This window comes from Mollisia scopiformis (genome assembly GCF_001500285.1).
Source record: "Mollisia scopiformis unplaced genomic scaffold LY89scaffold_33, whole genome shotgun sequence".
Taxonomy (NCBI): Eukaryota; Fungi; Ascomycota; class Leotiomycetes; order Helotiales; family Mollisiaceae; genus Mollisia; species Mollisia scopiformis.
In genome coordinates, this window is record NW_017263613.1 from 202,589 (window position 1) to 222,596 (window position 20,008).

A 20,008-nucleotide genomic window follows, 5' to 3' on the forward strand; every position below is an offset into this window, starting at 1 on the left:
AACACTTGAAGCCTTCATCTAAGCATTATTGACCGATAGTGAATGAGAGTACAAGTTCTTCTCAAGTGAAGCCATGCTTTTCCCCTACTAGGGGAAAAAAAAAGAGGAACTATATATAACCGAATCTTTCAACTTTTGGAAGAAACGATATATGATCAGAATCAATATGAAACATAACATTAGCTAATCGGCTCCCACAACGATATGGTGGCTTTTTGACTCGAGGCAACAGCGGCAGCCTTATGCGGCCAGCCGGGTAGCCTTTCTTCTCCCTTGTGTAACAATTCATTTCTTCACCTCCATTCGAATTCACATTGCTATTCACAAACGACGGCTTCTCACTTGGAATAAAATTGCGACTCTTTCTTAACTTCCCAGCAACTTACCAATTCTCATTCACCCCCTCCATATTCAAAAATGCTACTCAAGTCCTCGGCAAGCAAGAAGCATCTTCTTCTCTCGAGAAGGTGGGGTGAGCAGAAGAGCAAGGTCAATGCTGGAAAGAGTGAAGAAACAAACGCAGGTAGCAATAAACAGCTCGATTGCGTGCTGCAGCTGACAGAAAATAGAAACGCCGCACGGCCAACAGCACTTGCATCTGGCGTTCCAGACTTGCCGCCCAACGAGATGATGTGAATGCAGTGAATTGACCTTCACTCGAATATTGTCTGTTTGCTGCAAAAATGCAAGAGGGACGCAATCCGATGGTGCGGCTGCTGCATGGTCACTTCCCCACGCCTTGAAGGTTTAGAGGTCGCTAAGGTTAGCGTGGGAACGGCCCGCTGAAGCTCAAATTGGCCCAAACCAAATGCGTCTCCCGCACTCCCGCAATCCTTCTTCCTCTCCCCAACAACCAACTCTTGCTCCCGACAGCCTTCTCCGGGCGCTCTCGCTTTTGCTCAATTGTGTGAATTGTGCTTTGCTTGTTATTGTATATCGTTGGTAAGTCTCAATGGAAGCTCGATAACTCGCAGACTTTCGCTGATGATAGGTTTCAAATAGCACAGCCTCGTACGTACCTTGCTTCGCTTTCGTCCCATTGCTCTTCACCTGCTGCTCCCGCAGCCTCGAATGATCTCTGTCGAGTTTGACTTCAGCATAAGATTGCTGTTATATACACCATATCTTTCTGCCGCCGCGGTAATGACACTCGAGATCTCAGCCTTGTTGCTCGCATGCTGATAAGCTTCCGAGACATGCATCCCTCCTCCACACACGATCGAAGCTCTACACCACCCTAGAATTGATTCGAAACCGATTGACGAAACTCTCGACGTCTTTCCTTTCACCCACATCTGAAGGGGGCCCGGAAAGCCTCTTTCTCTTTCGACAGCCTCGTTTCAAGCCTCTATCGATCCCGGTCTACTCTCGAAATCATCGACATGGCACCATCTGCTATCTCTGATCCAAATGATCCCGTTCGAACAGCTAAGAAACTCGAGGTTGAGAAGAACATAAAGAGAATCATCAATAATATATGCAATCGGTGGGGCTTGGGATTAGAGCTACCGAAAGAGAACGAATCTCCTAGTCACCGGCAAGCTCATCAGAGCATAGAAGAGAAATGTGTATTCATGATCAAGGGCATATCCTGGAAGGATATGCCCAAAATACTGGAGATTGCAGGAGAGTTCGAGAAAGCAGCGGATGGACTCTATGACAAGTGGGTTCATAAACCCAGAGCAGACCGGGGTGTGGTGCCTGATAAAACCAGACATCGGACACATCCAGTAACTGCCGATGAACGTCAAACACTACTTGACTGCCTCCATAAAATGTTGCGGGACGTTTGGGAAGAGGTGAAGACGCCTCGGGCAACCCGTTACATGAATCCGAACGACTCTGCGGTTCCCTTTTCGTTGACTGGTTCTCTGAATGGATCAACCGTTGAATACCCAGTGTTGAGAACATCTTCGGGGGAATCAAAACGAGCAAGGGATGAGCCGTTCCCCGACATCACACCTACAAAAAAGGTGAAGCCAGACGTTTTGCAATCACGCTCGAGCAACAGCATGCTCCCACCCGCTGCAGACTCGTTCACAGGACGTGGCAGGTCAGTGACACGCGACCCCAAGGGTACGAGAAGCGCAGATACAAGCTTCGCATCGAGCATCTTCGACACCCAAGATTCTGGTTCGTTTCCGAGCACTCAGGCCACGATACCTGATGACATCGAACCCACGTTGCCTTCAAAAGAGACTCGGCCTTCTTTTATCAATCCCCAGCCCGACAAAATTCAAAGCTCCGACTATGCTTCCAGTAGTTTCGAAGCTCGCGTTGCTGATGTTCCAGAGGACGTCATCATACTGAATGACACAGATGATGAATTACTTCTTATGGATGAGCCAGAAGCAGAAGAACTCTCTCAGGATCTTCTCGGGTATACAATTGACGATGATAAGGCAACTTTGAGTCCCAAGGAGAATCAGCTGAAACGCTCTCTTCAGAGCGTATTCCGTAAGTTGTATTCAGGAATATCCGTATTCACTAACAAGTTCCAGCTATCCTTCCCGCCACTCTGGAAGAGAAAGCGCCCGTTTGTGTCCTCTACGAGATTACCCGTGTCTTTTTACATGCCGAAGTCCCCCTTTCGGAGTTCAATGCTCCTGTGACCTCAAGTTTGAACGACTATCAAACTCTATGGGCGTTCCTAAAGAGCCTTCCGCCTCTCAGAGGCAAATCGTTTCCGGAGAGGTGTAGCGACGAAATCTGGGCGTGTGCTTTGAAAGATTACGAGAAAGGATTCTACTCTGTTTCATTCTCTGGATCTTTGTCATTCAACACTACGTCACTTGATCCCATGTTCCAACTCCGTTTGGATCCCTTGAAATTTGAATACTCCCACCGGCTCGGCCGAAAATTTGGCCACGACCGCTTTTTAGAATTGTCTATACCTCAGCTTACTGGTCGTCATATACCAAAAGCGGTGCAACGTCTGGCAGATAGTCTTGAGGTGGGTCAATGGAAGTCCAAAGTCTTCGATTGGCTTGTCGACTCAAGACATCCATTGCTTGGACGGAAGTGGCAGCCGTTCTTCACGAAGCCCAAAGATAGGACTTCAAAACGTCGCGAGGCTACAACTTCCGAAGCTATATATCGTGTATTCTTCTTCGCTGTCGATGGATTCCAATTCGTAAACAATACAGCTCTAATGTCCAATCCTGATTATAGTCTAGGGCATCCAAGCATGTCCATCCGGCGGCTTCTTGACCATGTCAGGCCCACGCGAGCCAACATTCATCAGACCTATTTAAAGCTGTTCAATCGTACCACTTTGGGTATGCTCTTCAAATCCCTTTCACATGAAATATGCACTAAGTTATCTTAGCCGTCTCTCGAAACCAGGAGACTGTGATTCTCGAAAAGAGTCAAATTCGCTTCAAGGAAGATATACGGTGGGGACCCAAAAACGAAGTCATGAACGACGGTGCAGGCCGCATCTCCCCGAGTCTAGCTTTGAAAATCACACAAAAACTATGCCTTTCCTATCTGCCTAGCGGATTTCAAGCACGCCTTGGTGAAGCTAAAGGGTTCTGGCTTGTAGACCACACTGATACCAAAGGAGAGGACTGGATCGAGGTTTATGAGTCGCAGCAGAAATGGATCAGAAGCACGGAACCAAAGGGGCCATCAGATGATCGGAGTCATCGAGCGTTTGAGGTTTTGAGATATTCTGGCCCTCTAAAATCTGCGGATCTGAATACACAACTCCTACCAATTCTTCTAGACAGAGCCAAGGATCCGAAAGCTATGAGAGACGCTCTCTCGGACCTGCTCCGTCAAGGACTGGAACAAGAAGTTGCGGAGATACAAGCCGCCATGGAGTCGCCAGCAAATTTCAAGAAGTGGATTCGGGCAGGAACTTCTGGGACAAACGACAGGCTAAAGCATGGAGCGGTTCCTTACCGTGCAGGTCTCCCGATATCAAAGGAAGAACAGTTAAACGTCATGCTGGATGCTGGATTTGACCCTACGAAGTTGTCGTTCATGAACAAACTGGCAAGGGAGGTTTTCAAACGTAAATGTGATGATCTGAAAGAGCGCATGAATATCACGGTTGGTCGATCTACATATGCATATATGGTCCCGGATTTCTGGGGAGTCTTGGAACCTGACGAAGTGTACATTGATTTCAGCAGTTTCGTCGACAATGTTTCGAGCTTCTCCGGCGCCTCTCTCAGTGGTGAGAACGTCTTGGTTGCCCGAAGTCCAGCTCATTTTGTCAGCGACATACAAAAGGTCAAGGCTGTCGTTAAAGCTGAGCTCATGGGACTGAAAGATGTCATTGTGTTTCCGACGAAAGGCAATCCTTCCCTCGCTGATAAGCTGTCTGGAGGTGACTACGACGGAGATATTGCTTGGGTGTGCTGGGAGCCCACCATTGTCAAGAACTTTGTGACTGCCGAGGTTTGTGAGCCCATACACCTCGTCGATGAGGGCCTGTTGTCGAAGGACTCGACGAGATATGAAGATCTTGTGAGAAACGAGTCGAAGGTGACTGCAGTGCCAACATTTCTCAAGAAGTCTTTCGAGTTCAACATGCAGTCAAGCATGCTGGGCATCTGCACAAACTACAAGGAAGGGGTATGCTATACGCAGGGTAATGTCGACACCGAAGAAGCCCGCTACCTCAGTCAACTTCTTAGCAATCTTGTCGATCAAGCAAAGCAAGGATACCTGTTCGACGAAGACAGCTGGCGGATATTCAGGCTGAAAAAAGCGATCCCAAACCCAAAGCCACTGAAACGAAAGGATAAGAATTGGGTCCCAAGAGGACCATCGTCTGACATCATAGAACACCTACTGTGGGTCGCGGACGATGCTGTCAATAAGTCGCTGCAGGATTTCAAGGAGAAGGGGTCTTATTTCGACGAAGACCTTGTAGCACGCTTTAAACACATTACCGAGCAGTCTAAGGACGAGCCTGAATTGAAGGTTCTGCTCAAAGATCTTGACCAAGATCTGCTGCAACTGAAGGATAAATGGCAGAGCCATTTCTCACGGGCTCCGAATGACGACTCAAAGCCCGAATTCCAGTCTTACCTTGTAGCAATTTACGATGAATACCTCGACATTCAGCCACATGCGAAGAACTTGGCCTCGAAACTACTCCTTTGCGAAGACGGCCAAAACCCAGAACTCTCAGAATGGGAAAAATTGAAAGCATCTGCTCTCTTTGCATCGTATCGTCGCAGTTATGTGGGGAACCTCGTTTGGTGGATGGCTGGCAAGCAACTTTGCTACCTCAAGGCATCTCGCCGCGGTGCTGGACCTGGAGCTCTTCACGCCGTCACTTCCAGCATGTACATCCTCAATAAGCCGGATGCCTCAATGATTCGACGCTTGCAGAATGAGGGATATGGAGCAGGTCTTGACGAAGATCTTGCCAGCGTGGTCAACGTTCACGATTTGGAGGACCGTGAAGATGATTGACTGGTCTAGCTGTCCCTTGGTCATTTATAGGAAGTAAAAGGATTCCAGCAACCTATGTATCCACAGAGGTTACTGGAAATCGAGTATTTTTGTGCATTCACTTTTGCCAGGCAGGACGCGAGGAGTCTACAGACAGGTAGTTTGGAGCAATCATTATGTCATTGAGAAGGAATGGTTGGAGACGAAGGCACGACGGAGTTGGGTGTTCATCCTTTACGGCGTTATGACTTTACGAGCGGGAAATATTTCTAGATGCGGATACCCATACAGTTATTTGGCGGTTGGACAGGTGGAGTTAATATATACCTTGGGTGGAATGTGGTGGGCGATTTGTTCTGGGTTTGGTGGAGGACGGAGTCTGTTGGTTGGCATTGTGATTATCAGGTGGATGCATTTTTCGGAATCCAAAGCTTTGGCTGAGGGTATTGGTCTTTATTTTGGTCATTGTTTGATCCGTTGTGTTCCTGAATACCGATGCATAAATGCCACAGCCCTAAGTGGAATTGAAGATCAACATCGCGCTGAAAACTTTGCACCTTCGCTGTATGTTTACTCAAGCTATGAATTATATCTTTATATCTACCGAGTGGTTCTTCCCCGTCCATCGCAATGATTTTATCTGTCTGATTTCTTCACCCCCAGCGAGTATAGCGCTGATAGCGCAGAAAGCGCAAATCTCGCCAATCCCGCCTAAGGCGCCGAGAGCGCTCAAGTCTAGTAGATTCTCTCGAGATAAACTCATATCAGAAAATTTCCCTCAGAGCCGTGTATTTTTCTGTTCAGCGAGAGTTTTTCTGATCTCAATGGAGAATTGTAGCTAGTGCTGAGTGGTCGCTTCGTGATGCGCCAGAGAAGCTTTTGATTAATGAAGTGTTCTGACAATCGTTTTCTTAAGTGCTCTTTCGTTGGAGGATCGTGGTGAGGTTCTTGTTGTGGGATACCGAGAATATTGATTCAGTGAAACGGGAGTTGTGCGGAAAGAAATTGATAACGTTCTCGTTGGCAGAACGAGTTAGGTGGCCCGACTCTTTTTTTGAATTCGGGGTAACAGCTTGTTCCCACATATATAATCATCTTGGGTAAGGGAAAGATCACTAGGCATGGTCCTAATGAAGAGATGAGGGCTAGCCTTTCGGATTTTCTGAACCTTGATCACACAAGTTGGCCTTCAGCGAAAGTAGTGACACAGTCCAAGGCATCAAGAAAATCACCATTTCGTAGCCACACTGTACGTCCAGCAACTAGCTATAATCGACCCACCACGCCCATCGTTGTTACCTGCACCTGTCAATACTTATGGTCGCTTACATTTTGTATCATGCAAACTTACAGTTCTTCCACGCATCATACAAGAGTGAGCTACACGTACTCCCAGCAACCGGAGTATTAATATCCGAACCACTCGGCGGCGTACAATATGGCAAAGGGATGATTTTGATCATGTAGACATCATCCTCGGGAGTTGTGCCTGTATAAGGTCTTGCGACGACGACGATAGATTTGCCTTCTGTGACTGGACCAGCGATGATGGCTTCTTGCATGGGGGCGTCATTGTTGTTGGCGCAGAAGTAGTTGACTGCTAGGGTGAGGTCAGTTTCGTGGGAGTCGTGGTAGGACCCTGTTGGCCGAGGGACGCAGGATGGAGTTGTTGGTGGGATGTATGGCGTGTTTGTTTCAGGGCTGACAGAAGTCGCGGTTGGTGTCGTTGCTGGAGTAGAAGATGGTGGTGGTGGTGCTAACACTGTTGATTGTGTTGAAGAAGATGGCTGTGTGTACAGGGACGTCGTTGACTGTGTTGAGAATGTTGAGGATGGTAGAGCAGGCAGCGAGGTAGAATTTGAGATAACTGAAAAGGATGAGAAAGGCATAAGTGTTGCTGTTCCGGAATCCGTGCCTATGGTAATCTCTCCTTCATAGCCTACCACACTCCCAGAAGGAATAGAGCTAATACTGTAGCTGTATAGCGCTGTATATTTCTTAGTAAAGTTCCCCGAAAAATTTCTTCAACATATAGAAGTGCAAGTCCTCCAAGGCACATAATTGAAACGCTTACCCGAGCTGACAGTCTCATAAGTCACAGGTCCATCTGCACTGGTATTTGTATCGTTAGAAGACGTCAAATCTCTGCCAGGTGCTCCGTGATAAGGAACAGCTGGGTCTTTATTAGGATCATTTATGCCGGTATTGAGAAATAAGTTGGGTGTATCAGCACTGAATCCACTCACAATGCCGTAGAGCTGATTTTGTCGTACACGCTGATACACTTTTGCTGGATTGTTCGATATCTTCTCATAACCAATGAATGTTGCCATGACCCCGGCAAGAAATGGAGTTGCTTGGCTGGTTCCAGAAACGGTGCGTACTCTGTGGTCATCATTGAACCATGCAGAGTCAATATTAGTTCCGGGAGCAATAATGCTTACATTTCCACCGAAATTTGAGAACCCCGACTTCTGGTAATTTCTATCACATGAAGCAACACATAGTACAGAGCCCTGATATCTGGTATGATCAGTGACACGAAGTTCCCTTGTACAGAGCTGAGAGCTGACTCACATGCAGGGCGGGTAGACTGCCTGTTGACCAGTATTTTTAAAATTCCCCGCAGAAGCCGCAATAGGAATTCCAGCCTGGAACGCTCTTGTCACAGCAAGTTGGAGTGCAGGGATAGGATTCGTCGTTAGAAAGCCCAAGGACAGATTTATCACTGAACCACTCCAAGGAACTGGCTAAAGTTCTGTCAGTCCATATTTCTCATCTGTTCTGAAAGTCAATTTATTTGTGTCACTTACTCTTGAGCCAGGATTATTCTGGTAAAATTGGTGTTCTTTGGTCACATCCACTATAGCTGTATAATTTGTTAATGGTTTTCACAGTGCAGGCTTCGAAGTAGCTCACTAACCACGTATGAGCCCCAGCGGACTTTGTCCCTCTCCTAGGACTTTGACATTGACAGTGTATGCCCAAGGCGCAGTATTGACGACGATACCTGCTACCTGTTCCCGATAATTAGATCTTGCTCCACCGGTATCGAGCCACTTGGTTTCTCACATGAGTTCCGTGACCAACGAGGTCTGCCTGCCAGGCACGTTAATTTCATTAGTCCCCTGTGGAGTTCAAGATCAGAATTACCATTGGCTCGTTGCAGTATGGAGAATTTTCAAAGTTTTGGAAGTTTGTAGCTCGCCCCTCCAACATTACATGTGAAAGTCTTATACCAGTATCGAGTACATAAACGACGACTCCTAGGCCGGCATACTTTAAGAGAGGATACTGTACAACACAGTTAGTTCTTGCTTAGCATTGAATCATCTCAATCTTTTGTTTGGACGAACCTCTGTCTCAAATTCAGGAGGAATGGTGTCGAGCTTCTTTCCCGCTGTGAGCATGAAGTTCCAGAATCGACCAATCCAATTCTCCTGTGTCCACCTCCGTGACTTTCCTTTGCCTGGGAAATTCGTCGTGATGGGACTGCCTCCATCAATTCCTAGAGATGCATTCAGATGAAAGTTCTGCTGGATATAGAGAACGCCATTATCGTGACGGATTAGTTCATGGACAAGTTCAGGGCTCGCGCGCACCCCATATGCATTTATGGTGTCCAAGTAATGAAACATAGACGATTGTTGTGACATATTCACTCCTATGAAGTTGTAATGCTGGCTGAGAGTGTAATCTGGATGAAGGAGTACGATATATTCATCTTGAATGGTAGAATCTCGTGCTTCGTAGAACGATGCAAATGCTTGAGCTATGGGAGCGAACAAGCCCAAAACCCCAAAGACTTTGAAGAATAACTGTTCAAGGAAGATCATGATTTCCAGAAGAAAGCGTGTAAGTACAAACCACAAATTTGTGACCTCTAGACTAGATAGAATGTAGAACAAAGGGCTCTATGGATTCTGGAGACCTCGTCACTTCTTATCCTAGAGGTTCACATCTAAATTTGTAGTTAGAGAACAACAGAAATAGAATTTGTTGGATGAGAGGTGCCCCAACGCGGCGAGGGCAAACATATCATTTCTAGCCACGGTTTCAAGTTTTTCCAAAGGATCTATACCAGAATCCCGCTCGCTATGTTCAAAGTTGGGATCGGCTTCATTTCTTGGCCATCCAACGTAGAACACCAGACGTAGGAGGCTTTTTTGATATCCAACAGGATTGGGCCGATTGGCACACGTCTCCAATTAGCCACGAAACAGATTGACAACTACTACAGAACCACGCATTAAAACCTTACTACTTTAGCTGGATGTTTATGAGAAGCGACCCAAGTGCAAATATATCTCCTAGGAAGCTCAAAACTTTTCAGCCTCGGATATATCCGCAAGAACATCAGACCGAGAAATGCGACCGAAAGCGAAGGATCTTATTAGCTTGGGACCCTTTTCCTATCTACGAGGAGAAACAGAGCAAGTTGTGATGCAAAGGACAATTAATACAAGTTAAGGCGACGAGGCGAGGCCTGGAGTCTTCAGATAAATGAACGGTCAAGGATGACTTCTCACAAAAAGTGATCCTCTTCAGATGCAACAATGCAGTGCGAGACTGTTGTTGATTTCTCATCCTTCTTAGCATACGTGGCGAAGATGGAGAGAGAGCATGTTAGCTGAGTATCTGTATCAACCATGTTCATTCATATATCCCCGAGGGTGCCGTGGCTAGGCCTAGAATAATTCATGTAACACCTGAAAGTCTGGAAGAGACTCATGAACATTAAGTTCGAATGATCATAGTGCAGTGGCTGAAACCGGAGATCCCCCTATGCCCCACACTCGATGCAGCATGCTCGATTAGGATAACTAGGCCAACATCCGTGGCTCGCCACCATGCTGCACCGTCCCGTGAGACTTGCGTAATTCATAGTCGAGATCCCTGTTGGCGAAAACAGGTTCATTCATCTCTAATAAGACCTGGAACGACATGTATTCTCTGTCTGAATTCTAAAAGTTCACTACCACACCAAGAGCAACCAAACAGAAGTACCATTCTTCTGTTCATGTTCCACATCTCACATGATGTTCTGGAAATCCGGCCTAGTTGCTGTGTCAGCTACAATCGGTATTGCTTTCATATACATAACGGCAAGCAAGACCTCTCTTAATATTTCAAATCTCTCTAACTTCTGCTTGTAGAGAACAAAATACCAAGCTCCTCTTGTGTCATGCGAACAAGGACACGGATATCTGTACCCAGGCAACTACCTCGTCTACCTTTCTCATGGCCACTCACTGGAGAAACATGCCAAGACTGTATCGGTAGCAGTCAATCGGGATATTCGCGATCATATCTGGTGGATTTTGCCAGATTCTTACTACCCTGGCCAAGTTGTGTACTCAGGCAAGAGGGTCGATGACGAGCTGTTGGGAGGCGTTCGGGCGGACAAGGGCGTGCAAGAGATTCATTGTGAGGTTGGCGAGTTGGTACCAGAGGGGTTGCAGCTGCAGGTTTCATGATAAATGTGGGCTCGGGGTGGCAAGATACCAACGTTGGAAGTGTAGTACCGTATCCAACTATGATGGATTAGGACAACCACTATCGGCTCCAAGAGATTGTCGAAGTAGCAATTCACCATTCAAATGCTCTCCATTTGAACAAGCCTTTGTACAGGTTGACGCGCTGGAGATTGTTGCAATGTTGGAGCAACTCACTATCTAATGCATGAATCCTACCAATGTTGGATGTTGGTGAAGAAGGGTCCAAAAATAGCATCACAGCCAGGCTTGATCAAAGCGATAGCGGCCCCATCAGAAAGGAGCGAGTGGCCATGGCAGAGATAAGGGTCGATGTTGGATATGCGAGTTGGATTTCGTTCCCAGTCTGTGAGCCGCGTACTTATCCAATATAATGCCGTGAAACCAACAGTACGCCAGAGTGCACGTCTTGAACTCAGAGCTTTGCGCTCCACGACTGAGACGGGACTCGACGCACTTTGCAACAAAACATCGGCAATCAGAACAAAAAAGAACAGCAAAACAATGTCAACCCTCTAAAATATAGTTGAGACTCTTTGCTAGGAAGTACAGGTATCAGGAATAAAAGTCAAAGGAAACTATGAGAAGAACAAGTCTATTTGGCTAGGAAGTTCCTTACAGCCTCCTCATTCAATGCCTTCAGATCAACATCATTCGTATACTTCGCCCCAGCACCTAAGATAGCACGCATTTTCCCCAAATCATCGCCCACTCCTTCTTCAGCAAACGCATACATTCGACCAAATTGTCTGCTCAATTCGGCTATCTTCTGGGTCCTAGGTCTCCGCAACTCGTCGTACACGCCGAGTGCCTTTTCGACTTGCTCGAGTTTAGTGACATGCTCAAATAGTGCCGTCAAAAGCGCCGCATCTTCAATGGACTGAGCCGCGCCTTGTCCGTTGAAAGGCATTGTGGCGTGTGCCGCATCACCGATCATGCATATCCTACCACGAGAGTAGAACGGTGCCGGATCATGATCTTCTAGCTTCCATTCTGTGCTTGGGTCCCGCAGAGCCAGTGTCGCGATGTCTCTGGCATCTTTTGTCCAATGAGAAAAAGCTTCCGGAGTAATGATATCGGGTGTCTCTTGAACACCGTCCTTCTCAGAGCTGACTGTCAATCTGGAATCTTTGGATATCTGAACCACGGCGACATTCAAAGTTTTTCCGAAATGAGTAGGAAGGCAGTTCATGTATGCGCCGTGTCCGCAAAAGATGGGTACATACGACAGCAATCTTTCATTCAACTTCATGACTTCTTCGGCAGGTACAGAGCGTCGAATCCACTGCCAAGCATCATGGTTCTTCAATCCAACGGCGGGATGATCGGCTCCAAGTAGATACTTCCTGATGACGCTGTGCACACCATCACATCCGATAACCACATCTGCCGTAGCCGTGGTGCCGTCCTTGAAAGTCAAGGAGATGTTCGTTGCACCAATTGCACCGTTGGTTGACTTCTCCTCGATCTGAGCGAGCCTTTTCCCAAACTTGACAACACCGCCTGGTATGAGACTCAACAAGCCTTCTAACAAGTCGCTTCGAGCAACAGTCTTTCTTCCCTTTGCTTTTCCTAGCTCGGCTAGTAACACAGACCCACCATCTTCAGCTACGGCATCTCCTACCAGCACTTGAGTTGCCATCTCCACGTCCCGCTCATTCATGACCGTTGCACGCCGAAAATACTCAGCTTGAAGCTCTGGATCTATAAGCTCGAGGGCACGCATTGCATTGCCATGGAAAGCGAGTCCGCCGCCGATATCTAGATATCTTTGTGTTGCTTCGTAGACCGTAACCTGAAGATGTGGGTGCCGCACCAGCCCACGAGCAAGGCAAAGGCCGGCTATACCGCCACCGACAATTGCTATGTTGATTGTCATTGTTTTTGATTAAGATTTGAAGAATATTCGAGAGTCGAGAGGAAGATTGGGGTCCTTTTGTGAAGTGAGTACTCACGTAAGCAATTATTAGCTGGGAACGGCTCCACTGATCGTCGCCGCGCCGTTCAATTGCTTGGAATGACGTCGGAATTATTTTACATAAAAATCCAATGGCTCCCCACTGATGCCGAAGTCAATTATTTTGAATGTCCGATTGCTTTTGAAATGGTCTATAACACAGTTCGTCCGTACGTCAAGCAGTGCATAAGAGTCGCTTGACTTGGAGGAAACCCCGGACATTTCAGAAGAATGGGATATTTCGAAACCCCCTTTCCCCAACTTTCGGTAGGAGTGAAGAATTGATAGTTAGTGAGGGAAGAGTGAAGAAACAAGAAGCCAAGGAGAGACACATGCACTACGGAACGATAGCATTTTAGTCAGCAAGATATAAACTTTACGCGGCACTTAATGGCAGCGAAAGAGACCTGTTGTCATTTTGCAGTAAATGTAGGTGTTCTAGTCTATACGTGAACACCTGCCGTTTATGAACTGACCCCCCCCCCGCTATTCATGAATGGCGGAGGGTTTATGTATGGCGCCCCTAGTTTGTGAATGGACTAGCTATATATAAACACTCGGCTTTAGTGCAAGAGTTCATGGATGGCGGGGTGCTAGTCGGGAACAGCACTCTAGACACTTCAGGCACTTTAGCACATTAGCACATTAGCACATTAGCACTTTAGCACTTGAGCTTTTTAATACCTTAGTCTTTTATCATCTCTATTACATTACCTAGAATCTTATACTCTAGTTTTGAGGTGTATTGAAGCAATAGATATTAGTGCTATGTTCTGTTGCTATGTTAGAGGTGCTGGAGGTGCTAAAGGTGCTGGAGGTGCTGGAGATGCTGAAGTACTACAGTGCTAGGGCTGAATTTAGAGCTTTATTCCCGGCTTGTTTATTAGTGGCGTTGTTCCCGAATGGCGGGCTTTGCTATTTATGAATGGCAGGTGTAGTTTATAAACTAGGGGTGCTATATATAAACACCCCGCTATTCATGAATGGCGGGGGTAAAGTTTATAAACAGTAGGTGTTTAATTATGGACTAGAACATATGCCTGTGGTGCAATTGAGACACTGTGAGAACACCTTATTAAAGCATAATATTCAGGTTTGAAAATGCGGAAGTTGACCTTGGGACGGTATGGCAGTACATCTAGGTTCAACACAGCAGCTCACACCGTTGACCTAAAGCTCTTCCGTATGCTTCCCCCCACGTCTCTGATCCACCAATGAGTCGTGTAGCACCTTCTCTCTCACTCTGGTGCACTTGTGATCTTCCACGTTACAGGTACGTGGTTTCGGTGCATCGATAGCACGTTTAGCAGCCCTTGCCGCTCCTAGTGCGGAAACAAAGACTGGATCCAGAACCACGTCTTGAATTCTTAGAGGTAGACTATTTCCCGTCTTGAAAGTACCATGAGCATCTCTCACAGCCTGATGAAATGAGGGATCTGATCCGAGTTGTCCCATAGGCACGATGATCAGTGGATTGGAGTAGAACTACCCGTACGAGATTTTGTCTTTGTTGCCTTCGATTAGGGTTGTGATCCTCTCAGAAATAGCAAGCCAGTGTCCTTCGTCGCCATGATTCTGATGTCCTAATCGGCCGTCCGAGAAGTAAGCTACACGATCGAAGTACCAACCGCCCCAAAAATGATACAACAAGACGCTCATTGTAGAGTTATCGTACTGGAAGAACATGATAGTCCTCGAGTTGTAGTCAATAGGCGCGCAAAATAATTCAAAATGGCGATCACAAATGGTTGTGTTTAGCGCAGTGAAAGCGGCGAAATCAGCAGGCTCAGCGAAGGTTGGTTGGGGAAGATTAGATTCCTTGAATGCCAGACGAAGTCGTGCATATTTCTCGTGGGTGAAAGATATTGGTGTCGATACGACATAATGTACGATGTTCCTGTTCTGGCCCTGCATTACAGTTGCGATCTTAGTGATTTCCTCCGCCAGTATGTCGATGTCGGCATTGTCCCCTGGATCCCTAGTGCAACTTTTAAAGGGCTTTGGTGTTTCATTCCCATAACCGTAAGGGTGCATATCTGATTCCATCAATATCTTGTTCATCAATGACCGATAACGAGGACCAGGGGTAGTCAAAGCAATCGGCTCAAGAGTCCCATTTACATGTTGGACTGCAACAGCTCTATCAAAGAAAGTGTCAGTGAGCTCAAGAGTATACGAGTTGTCAACATACATGTGGTCAGAGGCAAGATCAATCCCATATGTTTCAGATTGCAAGAAATGTTCTGATACGCAGCCAACGCAGGGAAACAGAGCTTTGGCGGACAAGCATGGCAAGACAGACAGAAGGAGCCACCCTATCATGGTAGCAGATAATTTCGTCGATGCAGCCCGCATCACTGCCATTCTGTGCATTAACTAACCGAATTTGTATGGTGATTTTACTATAGACTGATGAGAAATCTTAGATATTGCGATGTCAAAGTGTTGGTTGTTCATGCGCGAAGTGAGGCGGAAGCTCGGCTATGCAGATGGAGGTGCAGATCTAAGAGCATGAATTTGGGAATGTTGGACTTCCGTTTTCACTCTTCCGGTGGTTTGCTTACTTCTCCAACATGATACTCTGAAATCAACACAGCATTTGCAGACCTCCAAAAGCTTGCGGGAGCGCGGTGTCTGTTTACTTCCCTTCAGACATGGCGGCACAAATCAGGCTCACTATTACTTACATCGGTACTTCGGCATAAAATGTTTGTGAAAATACTTCGTAAATCTGATTTTGTTATGTTCTATAATATAGTAGCTACTTCGAGGCAAAGCATGGAGAAAAATCCATCTACTGCATTGAAGACCATTCCACCTAACCTCTCTCCTCTTTTTTGGCTTGCACCGGAATCAGAGAGGGTCTCTGGTTCCTATTAGATCGTTTGAAGTCCGGCCACACGATTGGACCTCACGCTGCTATGCTCTCCAAGACCATGAATCAAGACATCATTCTCATATGGAACACGTTTCTCACGCTATGTATCCCATCTTATATCATGCGCGTCTTGTAAACTCGCTACTCCTCCTTTATATATGATCCAACCCTGGTGTTAAACTAGTCGAGTGCGATTTCTGGTCGAAGCTGCTCAAACGAGTGTTTGCACGACTTCAAAATTGCTACAACATGCCAAAACGCTCTTTACCGGGGTCTTATCTAGTGTATCACAAGCCGGGCCATAACTTTGAGCCACATTCCATTACGATCCTCGCGAAGTCGGGACGCAAACTTCTCCCGCACGTTACAATATTATGCCTATGCCCATAGTCCTAATAAGGCGGTCTACCTGGGCAATAACACAGATGAGACGCTGCTGAAAACTATTCGAGCAAACAAAGATGTCAAGAAAGTTTATTCCGACGGCGGCTTGAGCAGATCGACATTGAGCTTCCACGATCAACTTCCTCATCCATTTTAGGGTGATGGAAATGGGAGCCTTATACACCAACGTTGATATTCATGGTGGCAACAAGTCTGCTACCAGAAAATGGAAGCTAAGAAAAGAATTGAAAGGAAATGATGTCCCTTGCACGTATGACCCTATCCAAGGTTGAACACCAGCCTTTGGAGGTGGAAAATGGAATACAGCTACATACTGAATTCGAAGGACATTCCCATTCTTGTGATGAGTTCAAGCATAGGAGAGCAAAATGATGACATGTTGAAAGATTAACATGACGGGGAACAATTTCTCGAAAGTTTAGATACAATATAATCTTAAATTGCTTCCACAGCAACAACCGTTTTCCGCAATGCTTTCAAGCCATCCATGAAAATCTGTAACGCCGTTGACTCTCTTACAAAAATCTCATGATTACGTGAACAAGTATTCCCCCAAATGTCACGCTTTGCAGAAGACCAGAATTTGCTCTCGACGCACCATATCATGTTCATAACATCAACGACACTCGCCCTTTCAGATCCCATCATATAGGGCATTGTTGTCAACTTTCGACTTCGATCATGCCTCCACGACCATAGCGATTCGGTCAACGAATGACCTGACCGGGTTCGAGTTCTTGATTTACGCCTAGGCTTGAGCTGCCACCATTTCTCCAGCCATAAGTCCTCCAGAAACCGGTTGAGCAGAGGACGAATGTGTTTCTGAAAATATGATTCCCCCGGACAATCAAGTACTGAAAATATTGCTTTTTTGATTGGCTCGGAGTAGAGAGTCAGGCGTGTAATCTCTTTCAAAGCTTCGGGTATCGGGAGAATAATATCGCAGTCCCAATTGAGAAGTCCTTTCGGCGGGCGCAGATCGAATTCTTGCTTCGTGAGGCCTTTGCTCTCGCAATTCCTTGTATCGTCGGGCCTGAAACGTTGAGATAGCAGGATGTCGATGAATTGTTCCAAGTTCGCTTCCCCCGAGACTAATTCTATCGACATGACGAGCCAGGAGCCAGGAAAATGGTTGTGACATGACCATGGTTGCAATCAGGCTCGGAATGACATTATGTGTTGTCCGGCTTCGACACAGCCGCGCCCGTTTTGGCTGCTGCATGTCTCAACCGCAGGGAGCCTAGATCAGGCTACCTCACGAGGCATACTCCGAGCCGCTCATTCTTCTTCCCGCCACCATCTCAAACCCCACAGCTTCCGTATCTATGAACGGTCTTTTCAAACTCCTCAGGTCCTCCTTAAAGATCCCGAACGATTTGGACTCTCTCACAGCCTCGACATTACTTGCCCAATAATTTCTCCCCTGCTCATCTCTCTTCGGCGAATCCCATATTGGAGCTCGATACTGCCAAATCATATTCAACATTTCGGCCACGCTCAGTCTCGTGGCTTTGAATGCTGAAAGTCGCTTCGAATCCGCTTTCTTTTCTTTCGAGCTCCGCATCCTTGCCCAAAATCCAAGACCTTTCCGCTCTAGAGATTCTCGTTTTCGCGCAACTTCAAGAAGGCTATTAGCTTCAAGAACAAGGTTCTCGATGAATGCAGTGAAGATTCGAGGGACACTCTTCTCGAAGTAAGCTGGGTCGTAATTTCCAATGAGGTCTTGAATTGATTTTCTCGTTGTTTGGTCCTGGAGAATGAGACGAGTTACTTCTTCAGCGACGTAGTGGAATATGCCTTTCCTTTGCGAGCGCGACTCTTGTATGGTGATATTGGGCCATGAGACAAGACCTGATCGCAGACCTCCAACTCTGGTTGTCTGAGAGAGGAAGGAAGTTGTGAATTTTTGGGTTTCTTTGTGTGACTTGCTCAGTTCAAGGTTTGAATGAGGCTTTTGATTCGAAGACTGATACACTGATAAAATTCTGTGGTCGTCAATAGGGAGCTTGCTTTGCTTGCGTACTTCTGTCATTGTTGAACTTGAACGAGATCTGCTTCGGTTATCCATACTAAATTTCGTCGCTTCAGATTTGTCGCTACTTTTCTAGCTGAGAGCTCTGTACTGTATTATTGTCATAAACATGGTAGGAGACATATCTGAACCTTTTGAAGAAGTTGAAGAGGCATGAGGCTGCAAGCATTACTCTGTTGTGGCGTAGCCTTGTGTTGGATGCCTGAATAGGAATTGTCAGCCTGATTGGTCCTTCACACCGAGTCCTAGGTCACGAGGCAGACTGCGCCAGGATTGAGTCGAAGGACTTGAGTTATTCTCGGACTTGGTTAAGTTTTCTGCAATAAATTATTCCTTATTGGTTTTGGTTACCCGAGTCATCCGTACGCACTTCGGCATGACTGACAACTGCGAAAGACCTGCAAGGATGAATTGACCTCTATAGTTCACCGAGACGACACTGCCATTTCTGTTGGACCGTCTCACTGGATTACAATCACCACCTTTCCTACATGCTGTTGGCTTTTCAAATACTTGAAAGCCTCTTCTGCCTGATCGAATGAAAATGTCTTATCAATGATGTCCTCAAAATTCATCTCATTAGCATCTATCACTCGATTCATGGCTTCAAACTCCAAGCGAGATCCGACGTTGATTCCTCTTCCATCAAATTAGTACTGTACACGCACAAAGAACAAACATTATGACATACCTAAGTGTAACGGTCCTGTCGATCAGTAAAGAAATGAGTCCATTCAAGTCTTTAGGATCTTGTTGTCCAAGATATCCAATCTGGCTGATGATCCCTCTCTTTGTAGTCGCAGCAATACTCTTCATGAGCGAAGAGGACCCACCATTTTCGAAGACGATATCAACTCCTCTCCCACCATTCAACCTCAGCACTTCACGCTCCCAGTCCAGAGTTTTGCTGTAGTTGACAGTAGATATCTTCTTACCACCAGCCATTTCCCGGACTTTGTCAAGTTTAGCATCAGAGCTTGAAGTGATGATCACTTTGCAGCCCACCGCAATCGCTAACTTCAGACCCATAAGACTCACTCCACCAGTCCCTACTTTTCATCAGAACAGGATTCGAACAAAGTTTAGCCGACAGACCTTGAATCAACACAGTCTTCCCAGCAACAAGCTCACCTCCCACAGCCAATGCACTCCAAGCCGTTAACCCTGCACAAGGCAAGCAAGCTGCTTCGGCCCAACTCAGATGGCCAGGAATCAACACCACCTTCTCTTCCGGGAAAATAACATGATCCGCCAATATCCCATCAACTTCCCCTCCAAGCCATTCTCTCGATTGTTCTTGTCCTGTAATACTCTTCTGGTCGAGGATAGGAGATACGCGGTCCCCGACCTTGAATCGCGTTACTTCTGCACCGATGGCGGTCACTTCACCTGCTGCGTCAGAACATGGGACTCCATTGTCAGATGTAGGCCATGGATTTGTGCCCCTGAGGATATTGATATCTCGGTAATTGAGCGAGACGGTGTGGACGCGGATGAGTATCTCGGTTGCTTTAAGGGGTTTCAACGGCTCCGATAGGAGTTCGAGGGTGTTGGGCTTAGATGCATTTCGTCGGTAGACGGTACGTGTTTTTGGGCGTTCCATGGCTGTTATTGTTTGCATTTGTCTGGAAAGGGGATTTGGCGATTCAAATAGGGGGATGGTATCACGTGAAGTTGCGTGAGCTTACAAATGCGGTGGGAAAGAAGACTTAATTAGGTGAAGATCTCCTTGAAGACTTGAGGCTGATCATGTACATGGAAAGGCGTATAAGGAAATCATCTGGCGTTCGTGTACATTGGCCATAGCATAACAAGAATTCCAAGCAGGC

General features: G+C 46.6%; 7 protein-coding genes across 7 annotated transcripts; 2 read left to right on the forward strand and 5 right to left on the reverse strand.

Annotated features, from left to right (window-relative positions):
* Positions 1-1,229: 1,229 nt before the first annotated feature.
* On the forward strand, positions 1,230-5,545 carry LY89DRAFT_338204 (uncharacterized protein). Its single transcript, XM_018206839.1, has 3 exons — positions 1,230-2,457; positions 2,502-3,278; positions 3,329-5,545. Exons 1-3 carry the CDS (start codon positions 1,383-1,385, stop codon positions 5,431-5,433), a joined length of 3,957 nt encoding a protein of 1,318 aa, XP_018062569.1. The 5' UTR covers positions 1,230-1,382; the 3' UTR covers positions 5,434-5,545.
* Positions 5,546-6,640: 1,095 nt separating this feature from the next.
* On the reverse strand, positions 6,641-9,248 carry LY89DRAFT_742058 (subtilisin-like protein; the record flags this gene model as incomplete). The annotated part of the gene is made up of 9 exons (XM_018220783.1): positions 6,641-6,711; positions 6,764-7,399; positions 7,487-7,935; positions 7,990-8,162; positions 8,226-8,281; positions 8,336-8,429; positions 8,485-8,511; positions 8,566-8,706; positions 8,769-9,248. 9 exons carry the CDS (start codon positions 9,246-9,248, stop codon positions 6,641-6,643), a joined length of 2,127 nt encoding a protein of 708 aa, XP_018062570.1.
* Positions 9,249-10,314: 1,066 nt separating this feature from the next.
* LY89DRAFT_725144 (uncharacterized protein) lies at positions 10,315-11,308 on the forward strand. The gene is made up of 2 exons (XM_018218957.1): positions 10,315-10,517; positions 10,569-11,308. The coding sequence occupies exons 1-2, from the start codon at positions 10,449-10,451 to the stop codon at positions 10,887-10,889; spliced, it is 390 nt and encodes a 129-aa protein (XP_018062571.1). The 5' UTR covers positions 10,315-10,448; the 3' UTR covers positions 10,890-11,308.
* Positions 11,309-11,463: 155 nt separating this feature from the next.
* LY89DRAFT_630029 (FAD/NAD(P)-binding domain-containing protein) lies at positions 11,464-12,807 on the reverse strand. The gene has a single exon (XM_018211227.1). The coding sequence runs from the start codon at positions 12,784-12,786 to the stop codon at positions 11,503-11,505; it is 1,284 nt and encodes a 427-aa protein (XP_018062572.1). The 5' UTR covers positions 12,787-12,807; the 3' UTR covers positions 11,464-11,502.
* Positions 12,808-14,349: 1,542 nt separating this feature from the next.
* Positions 14,350-15,228, reverse strand: LY89DRAFT_742060 (uncharacterized protein; the record flags this gene model as incomplete). Its single annotated transcript, XM_018220784.1, has 2 exons — positions 14,350-15,004; positions 15,056-15,228. 2 exons carry the CDS (start codon positions 15,226-15,228, stop codon positions 14,350-14,352), a joined length of 828 nt encoding a protein of 275 aa, XP_018062573.1.
* A 1,354-nt stretch (positions 15,229-16,582) lies between these two features.
* On the reverse strand, positions 16,583-18,179 carry LY89DRAFT_677109 (uncharacterized protein; the record flags this gene model as incomplete). Its single annotated transcript, XM_018213657.1, has 2 exons — positions 16,583-17,180; positions 17,407-18,179. The coding sequence occupies 2 exons, from the start codon at positions 18,177-18,179 to the stop codon at positions 16,583-16,585; spliced, it is 1,371 nt and encodes a 456-aa protein (XP_018062574.1).
* A 461-nt stretch (positions 18,180-18,640) lies between these two features.
* On the reverse strand, positions 18,641-19,782 carry LY89DRAFT_701948 (zinc-binding oxidoreductase; the record flags this gene model as incomplete). Its single annotated transcript, XM_018217224.1, has 3 exons — positions 18,641-18,818; positions 18,871-19,228; positions 19,275-19,782. The coding sequence occupies 3 exons, from the start codon at positions 19,780-19,782 to the stop codon at positions 18,641-18,643; spliced, it is 1,044 nt and encodes a 347-aa protein (XP_018062575.1).
* Positions 19,783-20,008: the final 226 nt, after the last annotated feature.